Here is a 13,627-nt window from a genome sequence, read left to right on the forward strand (position 1 = left end):
TCTTTTTTTTTTGATGGATGTATGTTCCATTTTATAAGCACATGCTCATTTTAAGGATAAAATAACAGATTTATTTATGATGTAATTTAAGTGCATGCTGTTGAAATATCAGAATTTCTTCCAAGGATTATATTTTCTATCTTAATTGCCTTATTACTCTGTTTTACTAACATGGTTTTCCTCATCTTCAATTGGGTGGTATAACCACAGAGGGGACTAGGAAGGTATATACTGTATAATCAAAGGCACAGAGGATGTAAACTGGCCGCCTCCCTTCTCTCATATTTCAAAAACAAAGGGGTAATCTATATTAATATATGACTGAGCAAAGATCTTATCAGAGAATCCTATCTGTTATATAAGCATATTATATAAAGCTATATTATAACGAGACAAGTAAAATATTATGAATATGGCAAACAAAAAAGTAGTAGGGTAGGTTTTTTTAAAAAAAGGAGGAAGAGTTTCAGCTAAAATAATTTAGCAGTTAAACAGTTGTCTGCACTTCCACCATCTGAGACTGTGAGCTGAGAGAAATATGGGTGGGAGAGAGCCTCTCAGTTTAACATGTAAGCCAAACACAGATGGGGAATAGGATGACATTTTCCCCAATTTTACCCCTAAGTGCTGTCTTGCAATAAGCAAGTGGACTGTAATGTAAAATTATTAAATCTCTGTTGGGAGGCCAGTGTGTGAATTTTAAAATACACTGGTCAAGGAAGAAGTGATTGTGGAAAACTAAAGTGAGAAATACAATGCAATGAGGATACATTTGGATAAAATAAGTAAACCATGCCCTTATCCAAAACATGCTACAGGATGAGGGGAAGATGAGTAATTCTCCTTATTATATGTGTAGAAGTCTATAAAATGCATGCAATTTTACAACCTCAGTTGTGTATTTTAATAATATGTTATTTAATGGACTGAAAGAGCTAGCTCACCTCTGGGACTTGTGACACAATTTGTGATGTGACATGTGAAATGTGATTTGAACCCACATGTAGAACTGAAACCAGGTTACCTTACAATTTTTTTTTTAATAGGCTGAAATGTGTAATTCCCCAATGTCAGCTGAAACAAGTGCTCATTCTATTGATACAAACCAAAATGAAACAATGGAGAAAAGTACACTGGAATGGAATGAACAGCTAGAGAAGGAGATTTTCAGTGGTAAGTGTGTGTCCTTATTTTGGTACTGTTTGATAGAATTGTTACCAGAAGCAACTGTGGTTTGAGAGAATTTTTTGCAAAAGCACAGGCTGTAAAACATAGCTCATTTCTAGCAGAGTGGCTACTTTTTGTTATCTTCGTCTGACAGCAGAATGTCTGCTCCAACACTGACTTCAGGAGATGTCAGTGATCACTCTCAGAACGCATTTCATCTCACACTAATACAGTTCAGAAGAATCCCAGGAAACTGTGCACAGTTCTCTCTGCTGTTTCTGCCAGGAGCCCGTACAACACCCTTTAGATGCAGACATATGGTTATGTGAGAATTCTATCCCAGTTTCCTGCATGCATAATTTTGATAATGATGAATTATTTGGCCTGGTTTTATAAACTGTAAAGCCACAAACCACAGAAGCAAGAGGCATTATGACATCCAGTTAGTTTTCTGGGAGCCTTTTTATACCCCCAGTCAAGAGTTGCAGCTTGCAAGAGTTTTAGCTTGACTCATGTCCTCACAATGGAAGACTCAGAAACAACTCATCTTTTTTCTTGTTCTAAGCTGAGTTTCTCAGGAACCTTCTCTTTTGTGTGATGAAGAGAAACTTAGGAAGAATGGAGAATTTTAGTACCTTTGGATCACATTTCATACATACTTATCAATGCTTTCTTAATGCTTTTGTAGTGTTAACGCTGGTCAGTAATGACTGAACACTCAGTCTTATGTATTTAAGTGGATTAGGAAATTCTGTAACAAAACAATCATATCTATTGTATATTATCTGTGGTATTTTCAAAATAGCAGAAGAATACAATTAGCAAAGGCATAATTGGTTTTGACAATACATTTTTATATATATTTTATATATTTTTATATACAGTTTTAATACATTGCTATAGTCTTCTGACTATCTTGGTTAATAAAGCTATGTAGTGTTTAATTCTAGTTCATAAGGTTGCCTATATATATTTATATAAATACATATTTGTTGCTAGACTGAATCACAGCTTCCTAACTATTTAATTACCTTTCTTATCCAGAAAATGCCATTTTCAGTGCTCATATAATTCAGAAGAGAACTTCTTTTATGAATGAAACAAACAGTAGACATGGCAGAATGTTGAATATGCTTGTTTGATGGTTTGCAGGATTCTGTTTTGTTATAGTTATATCATAACTCTGCTTTGTGAACACACAGAAAGTCCATGTTTGTCTAGTGAATGTTTTTCAGGGATTTTTTTGCTTACAGATTATATTTGGAACATTTATGCATGTGTGCACACACACACACACGTATACAATGTGTGAGTGAGAACTCATACTTCAAATTGTTTTGTTCTTCTTCTAAATAGCATAAAGACTAACATTTACATAAAGAGCAGTCACGGAGACCATTTTTTTTCTTGTAGTCATAATGGGTGACTGCTGAAAGGTCCTATGGAGGAAGAATGTGTGGTTTGGAAAGGGTTTTGAATGCTGAGAAGCTGACTCCTTTTAAAGCTAGTTTTGATTATTAATGTAGTACATTAAACTTTTTAACATAAGCAGTCAGAAGATTATTAAAGAAAACAAAACCAAGTATCTTTTTTGTTTTTCCCTGTGCAGTTCTAAGTGATCTGGATGATCAGCTGGCCCAGGAACAAACCCAAGACCCTTTGGAAAGAACAGTTTCTACTAGCAGTGCATCAAATGTCCAAAATAGTAGTGCATTCCCTATTTCAAAGAGGCAGACTGCTAGTAGAGGGCAACAGAGAAATGACTGGAGGGACATGCCTAGCACATTTTTCCCAGATGGACTGAGAACACTAAGGGCCAAAGATGAACACAAGATATTCATCAGACCAAGGAAGTTACACAGTGCATATATAAACTGGCACCAAACAGCCTTTCAAGAAGACTGCAGTTATGGAGATGCAGTCGATGGAAATCCTCGTCTGCACCGCAGGAGGCTGTCTGCGGTTTCTTTCGGACGCTCTTCAGAAGGGAGCTTATATCCCCCTTCTGTAACACAGAACAGTGGATTTAGGCACAAGGGTTGTATCAACAGGGATGCAGCTGGCAGAAGTTACTCCGTGTGTTCCCTTCGGAGATGTCCATCATCAGTATCTTCTGATCAGCTATCAGCATCTAGTTTACAACATCCATTGGCAAGGGAGAGCAAGAATGGTTTTGTACCCAGGCTTGGTCGACAGAACCCAAAGAGAATTCCTCTGTCTTCCATTGTTTGGAACAACACACCAGACTCTTCAGAACAAACTCCAGAAACAATGTTTAGAACTCAATCACTGATGGAGTTTCATGCTACAGACCATGGTAGATATCCCAGCTCTTTGCAAGAAACTAAGAAATACCCAAGTTACCACTCAAAACACCACTACAGAAGATCTATTTCAAGCAGTAATTGCTTTAGTAGAGTTAGTTGCCCTGACAAAGCTCCTTCTCCGTTGCCCTTTGATAACTGGGAAAACTATCCTTTATACAAATCAGAAAATAATCTCTCTAGATCCTACTATAGAGATACCTCTTCTCATGGCAAGTTGTATGCAAACCAAAAAAATTCTTATGGAAGAGAAGACAGCTATCCTTCTTGGGCTGATATTCCTCAGTGTTACAGTGATGAAGTGTTTATTTCCCCCGATGCCAGCTTTGAAGTGTTTATGGCTAATTTAAATGACCACCAGTGGACACATACAAAGAATGCCAAGTTTGGTTCACAGCGCCTGCAGAACAATTTTCACATGTACTCTCCAGAAAATACAAGTATCAAAAGGATGACAAGAAGTCCAAATAGAAATTTTTCAGAATTCACTGAGGGCTGTCAGCCTTGGCTGAGTTCTAACTCTTCTGTTTCTTCATCTGGTATCAGAACTGATGAGTCAGTCTTTCCCAATTCAAAGGACCAACCAAAACATACAGGACTGAACAGGAATTCAGTAGTTGTTACCCAAAGGAGTACTAAGGCAGACTTTACACACCTGGAAAAGGTGGAAGGTGTGAAACAGCCAGATGAAGACACGCTGTTACAGTCAGCTCCTCAACAAGCAGATACAAGCTACATCAATGCACGGAATTTTACCTCTAACAGCCCTGCTTCTGCCATGTGGCAAAGAGATGTACCTCTCTTTAACACAGTGACATCAAAGAGACAAACCCAAGCTACTGCCAGAGGAGATGCTACAAAAATTTATACATCAAATAGTGATAAAAGAAATGTAGAAATGAAGGAAAATGATTGCCCACCCAGCAGTGTGTTCAATCAGCCTCCGTGTATTTTGCCAGCTGATGGGAGCAGGAAGGAACCTTTTCTTCCAAGTCAGAAAGAATGGGAACATAATCTGCATTATGCAGCACAAAGAGAGAGTATCAATCAGGATAATTGGAGTGTAGAAGCCCTTAACAAAGCTACTTCAAAGAGACATTCCTCACTGCTGAATGTTACTTCTGCTCTATCCACTGAAAAATTAGCAAACTGTCAAGGCCTGTTGTCCTGTCCTCCTGAGTGCTCATCTAGTTTCTCACAAAACTCTCCACAAGCATTTTCTCATAAAGACAATGCTAAATGCTTAGGAACACGAACTAGCTCTTCAGTAAATTGCACTGCTACTGAATCTCAAGCAGAAGCGGGGAAAACAGCTGAAGTGAGTAGAACAGGTGTTAGCAAAGAGATTTCACAGAAAACACTGCAAAATGCAAGCACTTTAGTTACTAAGGACTGTAATGGAAAATTCACTACTAGTTCTCCACAAAATGGATATTCTGAAAATATTTATATGCATAGCTTTGATGGAGACCCCAATACCTCTGAAAATAGTTTAAGTTATTTTTGCCTTGAAAAAGGAATGGAAAAAATGAGGAGTACTTCACCTTGTATCAGAAGGTTTCACAAGCAAGACAGCTCGCCAAGACATACCAGTAGCTGCAGCATTACTGGCTCCCCTGGCAGAAACAGCTCCAAGTCTTCTGACCCCCTTGTTATTTATTACACTTTGCCTAGAAAATCAGCTAGCATTGCTGGTAGTATTATGTCAGAGACGCCCATCTCTTTACCTAGAGAAAGTAGAACAACATACGATTGTTTAAGGTCTGAAACTCTGCACAGAGCTGACACCTCTTATTTTAATCAAAGAGATGTGTCTTGTTTAGATCCAAAATGTTCCTTTTTAACATCAGCCTCATTAAATGCTGCCACAAGTGACAAAGATTACTGCAGTCCTTTAACCAAACATATTAATGATTCAGTAAGTAGTAGTACATCAGTTGATTTGACAGACAGATGTAAACATCTAAGTAGAAGAGAATCCTCTGTGTTTCCAGATTATAAGGAGGGGGGAAATTTTTTGCAGAAATATAAAACCACAAGCACATTTACAGTTTGTGTTGATGAAGATCATGTCAAGTATCATGAACTAGTTTCAATTTATTACACACTACCACGGAGACATTCAAAAACATTTTGTAGCCTCTTTAGAGATAATTCAGAGGATGCAGATTTACCTTGTCCCAAAGAAAATGCTCAGTCACCAAGAATACAAAACAAGAAAAATGAAGGTCATGTGAGTTTAGAAAATGTTTTTTTCCCTACTACTTCAGAAAAAGAGGTGCCTTCATATTCTTCTAACCAAGTATCTTCAGTTCTGGTCACACCTCAGAACTTAAGAACTGCTGCTGATAGTGAAGAAGAGAATTCTCACTTATCCCCTAGCTCTGAGAAGTCGGTGAGTGTGGTACCTAACAAGAAAGATAATTCAGCACATCTTTCATTAGCAGAAAATGTACTTTCTGATGTGGTGACAAAAGAAATTTCTTTTGGTGGCCCACAATCTATGGCAGTAGTGGCTAAGTCAGGTAAGGCCATTTCTGATGCTTCAAGCAGCCAAAAGGCAGAAATACATATAAAAGAAAAGAAGGAAATTTTACAAACAACCACACCACTAATGTCCACTTTATCAACCCCTCCCAAGCCAGGCAGACATGTAGAGAATCCTTTATATTCTAATTCAACAAATAAAAATACAGTACAGAAGGGAAGCTCTGAAAATTGCTCTCAGCCCCCAAAAGTGAACAAGAAAAATCTGAACAGTTTATTCCTCCGCTCCAGAGAGAAAAGTTCCCTTGGAAGTAGTGGTAATGCAGAGCATGCTGATGTGCCACTTAATCCCGTGGAAGATGTGTACAGGGATAGTGCCCAAGTTAAACAGAGAGTAGGTGTCCTACACCGAACCACTCCTCTGTGTAATAATAAATTTAGTGGACTGCAATTAAGGGCTGACAGTTCAAGAAAAAAAGAGAATGGTTTAAACTTTCGTAGCAAAGTGCTTCCAGAGTCTCCAAGCAAAGCATCTCAGGTAAGCACAGCATCCAGTGCCAATCCATTACTTCAGCTAGACAAAGTGGCTAGCACAGATACAGACAAAGTAAAGAATTCAAAAATTAAAAAAGAGCAAAACTCACCGAGTTCTCATATGGGTAAAGTTTACAGTGGTTTTCAGGAATCAGAGAGGCATAGTGAGGGCAACCTGAACATTAAAGATAAAGTCCCCAGGGTTACACAAGATCAGAACATAACACAGAGTCCAGAAGAGGAAAACAAGCTTCTCTCTGACTGCACAAGAGACAAAGATATAGAGAAAAGGAAAAACAGACCTTCAATTAAAAATAAATTGGCAGCTGTTTACAAAACAAGTCGTAAATTTTCAAGTAAAAATCTACCCCCCAAACCACACATAAGTAACATTTTTTCACAGAATGATGGAAGTGCTACTTCTTTAGAGGTCAACATGTCTCTTGACTCGTTGATTTCAATGGATTCCCACCAGCCATTCCTGGAGTTGGACAATGGAAATCAGAATCACAGTCTGAACTCTGACAAGAATACTCCAAGACCAAGAACAGCTGATAATAAGAAGCCTGGAAATCAGAATGATCCTTCTTTGCTTGTTAACACCAAAAGGAGGCCTTTTACAAGTTCATACACCCAGAGGGAAGCCATCAGTCCTCAAAAAACTGCAGTGAAAGTGGAAAATAGGCCAAGACTCACAACGTTGTTTCCAGATAAAGCAGTAACCGCAAGAAATAAGAATTCCCAAACAATTGATCTCGGGTTAGAAAGCAAAAGCCAGCCCATCTCTCCCAGTGCTACTACCTCATACCCACTGGATGAAGAGAAAGGAAGAGCTAGCAGTCATGTCTGCGCTCCTCCCTTGCCACTTTTGACTGACAAAAACTCCAACACCTATATAAACAGCTGCCTGCAGGCAGACACATGTCCAGAGCAAAACTTGACTTCCCAGAGAGTGCTTGGTCAGCGTCAAAATACCTCTCAGCCTACTGGCTTAGAAAACGCTAACCTCAATAGCTATCAGTTACACAAGAGCCATGTGAAAAGTCAGCGTGAGCGTCACCTCTCTGAGGGTGTTTGTGCCCGAGATTCCCTTGAGACCTCTGCCTCAGGAACCAATATTCTACCCAAAGATGGCATACATGGGAAGAGATTTAAATCTTACTCAGAGCTGTTGTCTTGTGATGAGAATGAAAACTGGGCATCAGACGATGAAAAATGTTACAGCACTAGAAATTTAATGTATCCATCTGTGGAATTTGGTATATTTGGCAAAGAGCAACAACTGGCTTTCCTGGAAAATATCAAGAGGTCACTCACAGAAGGGCGATTATGGAGACCATGTCTTCTTAATAACCCTGGTGCTTTCAGAGATACAGAGAGCTCTTCTGTAAACAGGGCTGAGCTTCTGAGCTCGAGTTCTGCTGGGAGCAAAATGTCATCAGCTGCTTCATCCCCCCGAGAGCTGACTGATACCTACGTGGAAGACCCAGCCGCTTACTCGGACTCGGACAGTGATACCACCACCGATGATGAATATTACCTAGATGAGATAGACAAAGAATCAGAGCTATGAAGGGACTGTGGTACTAAGATGGCACAATAGTAGTGTGGTAGTTTCTGGGCAGGCAAAAACATGTCAAATATGCTGAGCCCCATTCTTATGCTGCTATAAATTGGTGCAGCTTCCTTAGTTTCAAGGGAACTCCCTTGAAATGTATGTTATATTAGCTGAGCATTTGACTTTTGTATTAAATGTGTGGCTTCACCTTTCCTGTTTCTCTCAGCAGGGAAAAACAATGTTAAAAAAATCCCTTCCCCATATAATAGAAGGTAAACAGCTGTGGAGCTTTGGGCAGTGTAAGTCCAGGGATGGCTTTCCTCTGAGTCAGCAAGCAGTAGTTAGGTTCCTGCCAGCTACGCAGTGCTGGAATGGCTAAATTCTAGCTTGAGCTGCTTTTTCTTACAGAACTTAACAGAAAACCAAGAAGTTACTTTGCTGATAATTTGCTGTTTCTCCTAAACCAGGACACAATCTTCCTCATTATCAAGCATGATAATGCTAATCCTTCCCACTGAACAAATATCCTCACAAAATGAAACCTCTTAAATCTTTACAGATTTCTGTATGAATGTTCTTTTTCTGCATTCCTGGGAAGCATAGCAGCAATGTCCCTGGTGGCATTTGTTCTGCTGTGCTGTTGAGGCAGATTCCACACCAGGACTTTTCAGCATTGCAAGAGCAGTGAGCCATGTGAGTTGCAGAAGTACCTCTAGTGTGGGAGAAAAAGCTCAACACAGGGCACAGCATGGAGAAACTGACCAAAAGAAAGACAACTGAGCATGAAAATCTGCTTTCCAGACATGGAAGATTCATAACCAGCACATCTTTGGTTACAGTTGATATGATTGGCCAGATTTCTGCCTTTGACTTAGAAACAAGTTAATTTGGATTAAAAGTCAGACACTTTTAACAATTCAAAATATAAAAAAAGTTTAGCCTGTTAATTTCCTGTATTAACCTCATAGGTTAAACCTTTAGTTGTCCTAGTAGTGAGAAGATAACCAAAACAATTTGTGAGATCCCAAAGTTCTGCAGCTGCCCCTTCTTGGCTGGTCTCAGGATGAGGCACCTGCGGCCACTGGACTCCTTCAGGGCAGCAGCACTGGGGCATCCTGAGAGGGCACTTGGCTGCAGCACCACTGCACCATACAGGCTGGGAGCTTTTTACATGCAGAGTAAATAAAACCAGTAAGAAAGTCTCTTTGCCCTTTGTTAAATTACTATCCCTTTTTGGTATTTTTCAACTGTTCCTGCTGTGACCACAGCACTCTTTGTCCTCTAAACTGAATGGGTGTAAATATTTTCCATTGGCTTTTCTTCAGCCACAAAAATAATGTAGTATTATTAGTCAGTAGCCAAAACTTGTCCCTGGTCATTAAATTTCTAGCTAAGCTTTGTTCTCTTTTTATGAAAAATCAGAATCTGGCTTACTGAACCAGAAGGTGTATTTTAAAATAATTTTACATTTTCTTCTACTTTATTTCTGATTTCATATATGGTCTGAAATGATGGTCCATATTTTTATATGCTTTTTAATCCAATAAAATTTCTGTAGGACATAATTATATTTTTCTAACTTGAAGGACAGTATACTGGCATTTGAAAATAACATATTTTACACAAAACAAGCAATGCTTGTATCACTGACTACTCCACAAGAATCTAAAAGATGCAAATATTACAGTAGGTAATTTTTTATTTTTTCACACTGTAAGCTTCGTTAAAGAAGTGGATCTGTAGTTTAAATCTGTACTGATATATAATTATTATTACTTTTCGCTGGGGTAATTTGTCTTTTGTTGTACATAGAAAGACTTAACTTAAACTGTATATTTATAGTCAGAATTGATCTCTACGACATGCCTGTTTCACAAGGATAAAAGAACAGAGGCAATGCTGGAAGGAAATGACTACTGTATAATTCCAGTCTTGTAAAATGTGGTGTTCAAAGGAGAAATTATGTTTTTCTGTAAATGTTTATATTCTCTGTGTGTACAGGATTCTGTAGAGTAAGACAAAACCAGCTGAGTATCTGTGCTGAGTTTCTGCTGTTGTACATTTCTGCAAAATAAATTAATCCAAAAATTTGGGATACCAGCCTACATAAGGTAAAGAATAATAAAAGAAATGTGGAAAAAGGAAGTAAATGGTCATACAGTTTTTCTTGACTAGACGTAGATGGTTTAGAGCATTTTTATTTGTAAATAGCTTCTATCCATTCAACAGTAGTTGGATTAAGTGCTCACCTTGCAGGTATAAGTTTTTTTCATTTGCTATGCTGTGTATGACAGAAAATCAGGTGGCTTGATTTAATGTAAGCAAGTAAAAACTGCTTCTGATTGTAAATCAGTTGTGGAAGACTGCAGCCTGTTGAGGATCTGTAAACTAAAATTTACATTGAATAGTAGTATTCTAACAGTCAATTGCATGAAAGCACAGGGAGAAATATCTTTTGAATATCAATCAGTTCCATTCAGTTTAGCAGAGCCAAATTTTGACACTTCCACTCTTCCAAGATTTTCTTTGGCAAAAATATATTCTATAAATATTGGTAATTTACAGGATTTTCACATTTAAAACTACTTGTTTGAAATAAATTCTGCATTTACATTAAAAAATGTATTGGTACTGTATTTGTTTTTCACATGCTGTGAATGCAGTAGACAATAAAAAAACCCCAAAAATCCAGCATCTTAATATGGTTGCCAAGATCATCAGGCTGCTGATGGCCAACAAAGCCATGGATTGAGCAGGGCAGGCAGCCTTGGTCCATCTCATAGCTGTAGCTAGCAGTCACATCAGCTGCCAGGCTCAGGCCTGCCTCCTGCACAGGCAGGATGTGCTGCCTTCTCTTGTCCTGCCAGCCGATGAGTCTCCAGCACACAAATAGTTTTCCATCCATGGTAGAATCTTTACAGTAGACATAATAAACCCTTAGGGAGCCTATAACTTGCCTTGAGGTGCCTATACTCCATGTAGGGGTCAAGGGTAGTGTTTGATGAGTATTTTTACAAGGTGATGAGCTCCATGTGAAAATCCCTTCAGCTGCAATTAGGCCTGAGTGAAACCTGGCTGCCACGTGCCATGTAATAGTGTGAGACTCACCATAGTCTTTCAGCCTTAATTACTACAGCCAGTATTTGTGGTACCTGAGCTCAGTGATGCAGTCCTTCAGCCTGCCTTCTGAAGGAAATATGGCTTATGAACTAAGGTGGTTTTTCTGTCTAGACTTCTGTCCACCCAGTAGGTCATGCATGTACCCATATGATCTTTGGGCATTCCACCATCTTGATGACATTTGAAAGAAGGGACAGAAATTTCATGGATTCATCAAAGGATAAGTCAGGGTTGATGTGACTTCAGAAGGTCTCTGGTCCAGCCTCCTGCTCACAGCAGAATGGCTTCGAGGTCAGGGCCACCTTCTTAAGTCTTCATCCAGTTGAGGCTTGAAAATACCTGAGGATACAAGACTGGACAATCTTTCTGGGCAACCTGTGCCTCAGCCTAAAACATGGAGGTGTTAGAGGGTGACCATCTCGTCTTTCAATTCATGCCAGTTGTCTTTCAACCTTCTGTCCTGCACCATCTCATCATCTTCCTGTGGGCTTCTGTGAGCTCCACGCTCTTATCGAAGGTATCTCTTAACAGGCTTAACAAGTCCAGCTGCCCCAGTTTCTCCTCAGAGGGCCGGTGCTCCAGCTCTGCCATCTCAGTGGCTTCCCCTGGATTTGATCCAGTTTATTGATGTCTTGTTCTGGGGAGTGCAAGGCTGGATGCAGGATCTAGATGTGGTCTAACAAGTACTGAGTGGAGGTGGATAATGACTCCCCTCGACCTCTGGCTCTACCCTTGTTCATTCAGCCCAGGCTGCTGTTGGCCATTGTTACTGCCAGGGCTCATCGGTGGCCCATGTCCCTCCATGCCCACCTGGACCCCCAGGGCCATTCCCTCAGAGCTGCTCCCAGCAGCTGGTCCCAGCCCATCCCAGAAACAGGGATGGCTCCTTGCCAGGAACAGGGCCTAAGAGCACCGTCAGGCCATGATCCCCCCCACCTCCTCAGGGCTCCCCTCACTCACCCTGCCCATGGCTCACACCACCATTTCAGCCCAGCCTGAGGCCATCAGTCCCTGGGCAGCCCTCCCTGCTGAGTCTGGCCCTTTCTGCAGCCTGACAACCCCAGGACAGGCAGCTATCCCAGAGTGGTGTCTGAGCCCAATTCCCCTCACAGGGACCGATCCTGATCTGCAGATTGATGTCCCTGCCTGACCTCAGCCCTGCCCTGTACCCTGCAATACTACACAAGCTTTCTCTCACTCTTGGGAGTATCACACATGCTATGTCAGTGGAGTTCTGTGGTGATATGAAGTGAGGGAATTGAAGAGACTAAAGACAAAAGCAAGAAGGAAACCAGACTTGATAATTCAAGGAACCTGTTTTTCATGGTCTGTATACACAGAGACTTGAAGTTCATGTTATTCAAAACTAGGCAGAATTAATTTGTGCTCTCATTGCTTTGCATGTGAAAATCCAGGCTTGCCCAGAAGCTCGATTTAATTCTCCTACAGCCTTGTAAGCCCTCCCATCTACTCATAGCTTGAAATACTAGTAGCAGCAAATGGTAAAAATGATAAAACAACTTTAGGAGACAAATCATCAGAGTTTTACCCTCTTTACTTGAAGAGTCCCAACATTTTAAATCCATGAAATTACTTTGTTGTTACATTTTCTAGTGGATAATACTGTGATCCCTTTTCCCTCCCTCACCAAGCATCGCAGCACTGATGAGGGCCACCAGCAGCATGTCACTCACAGACCTCAGGAGCACCACAAATGTGTCTGAGCCTCCTCTCCGGGATAGGGAACCCGGCATCAGTGGGTCCTAACAGGGTCCCTGCTCTGTCCTTCGCTAGTACAATTGCTATGGGAAATCCCAAAAAACAGTGAGGAATTTTAAACTATGTCAGGTGCTTGGGCCTTTTTACAGCAATTTCTGTACATCAGCTGACACAAGGCAGTGCCAATAAGTTATAGATGATATTTTCCTCTTCAAATTCCAGGCCAGCTGTTCAGCTGCTGGCTGAGGTGTATCCTAAACCACACGTAACGTGTTATTGGGGGGTGGGGGGCACAGGCAGGGAAGAAAAACCTCTCGGCACCGGCACCGCCAGACCAGCGGGTCCGAGCCGCTCCCCGCTCCCACCGCGGCTCTGCTGCATTTCCCGCGGCTCTGGGGAAGCGCCCGGCTCCGGACCCGCTGCCGTGCCAGGGCACGGTCCGGCGCACACGGGCTGGGCTGGGCTGGGCTGGGGCAGGCTCTCACCCCCGACCTCCTTGCGGACATCGCGGGACGGCCCGGAGGAGGAGAACGAGGAAAGGCGGCGCCGGATTCAGCCGCCCGGGGACAGCCCGGCCCTGCCCTCGCCTCGCTCCGGCTCTACCCGGCCCCGGCCCCGTCGGGCCGCCCCGCGGGGCGGGGAGCGGGCGGGGGCCGCGCAGGGCCCGAGGAGGCCCCGGACCCCGCTCCGAGAGGGTGCGGTGGGGGCCTGCGGGGCG

At 41.5% G+C, this 13,627-nt stretch overlaps 1 protein-coding gene across 2 annotated transcripts in view; it reads left to right on the plus strand.

Annotated features, from left to right (window-relative positions):
* EXPH5 (exophilin 5) overlaps window positions 1-10,574 on the plus strand; it is a 37,038-nt gene extending 26,464 nt beyond the window's left edge. For both annotated transcript variants that reach the window (XM_088051592.1, XM_088051593.1), the window contains 2 exons: window positions 1,047-1,173; window positions 2,777-10,574. In XM_088051592.1, the coding sequence (XP_087907718.1) occupies window positions 1,047-1,173; window positions 2,777-8,085 (5,436 nt within the window). In that variant the 3' untranslated portion in view covers window positions 8,086-10,574. The remainder of the gene's footprint in view (window positions 1-1,046; window positions 1,174-2,776) is intronic.
* The last annotated feature ends 3,053 nt before the right edge of the window (window positions 10,575-13,627 follow it).

This window comes from Pseudopodoces humilis, chromosome 2 (assembly GCF_049639895.1).
Source record: "Pseudopodoces humilis isolate 2021_Gansu_Grassland_sample_001 chromosome 2, ASM4963989v1, whole genome shotgun sequence".
Lineage (NCBI taxonomy): Eukaryota > Metazoa > Chordata > Aves > Passeriformes > Paridae > Pseudopodoces > Pseudopodoces humilis.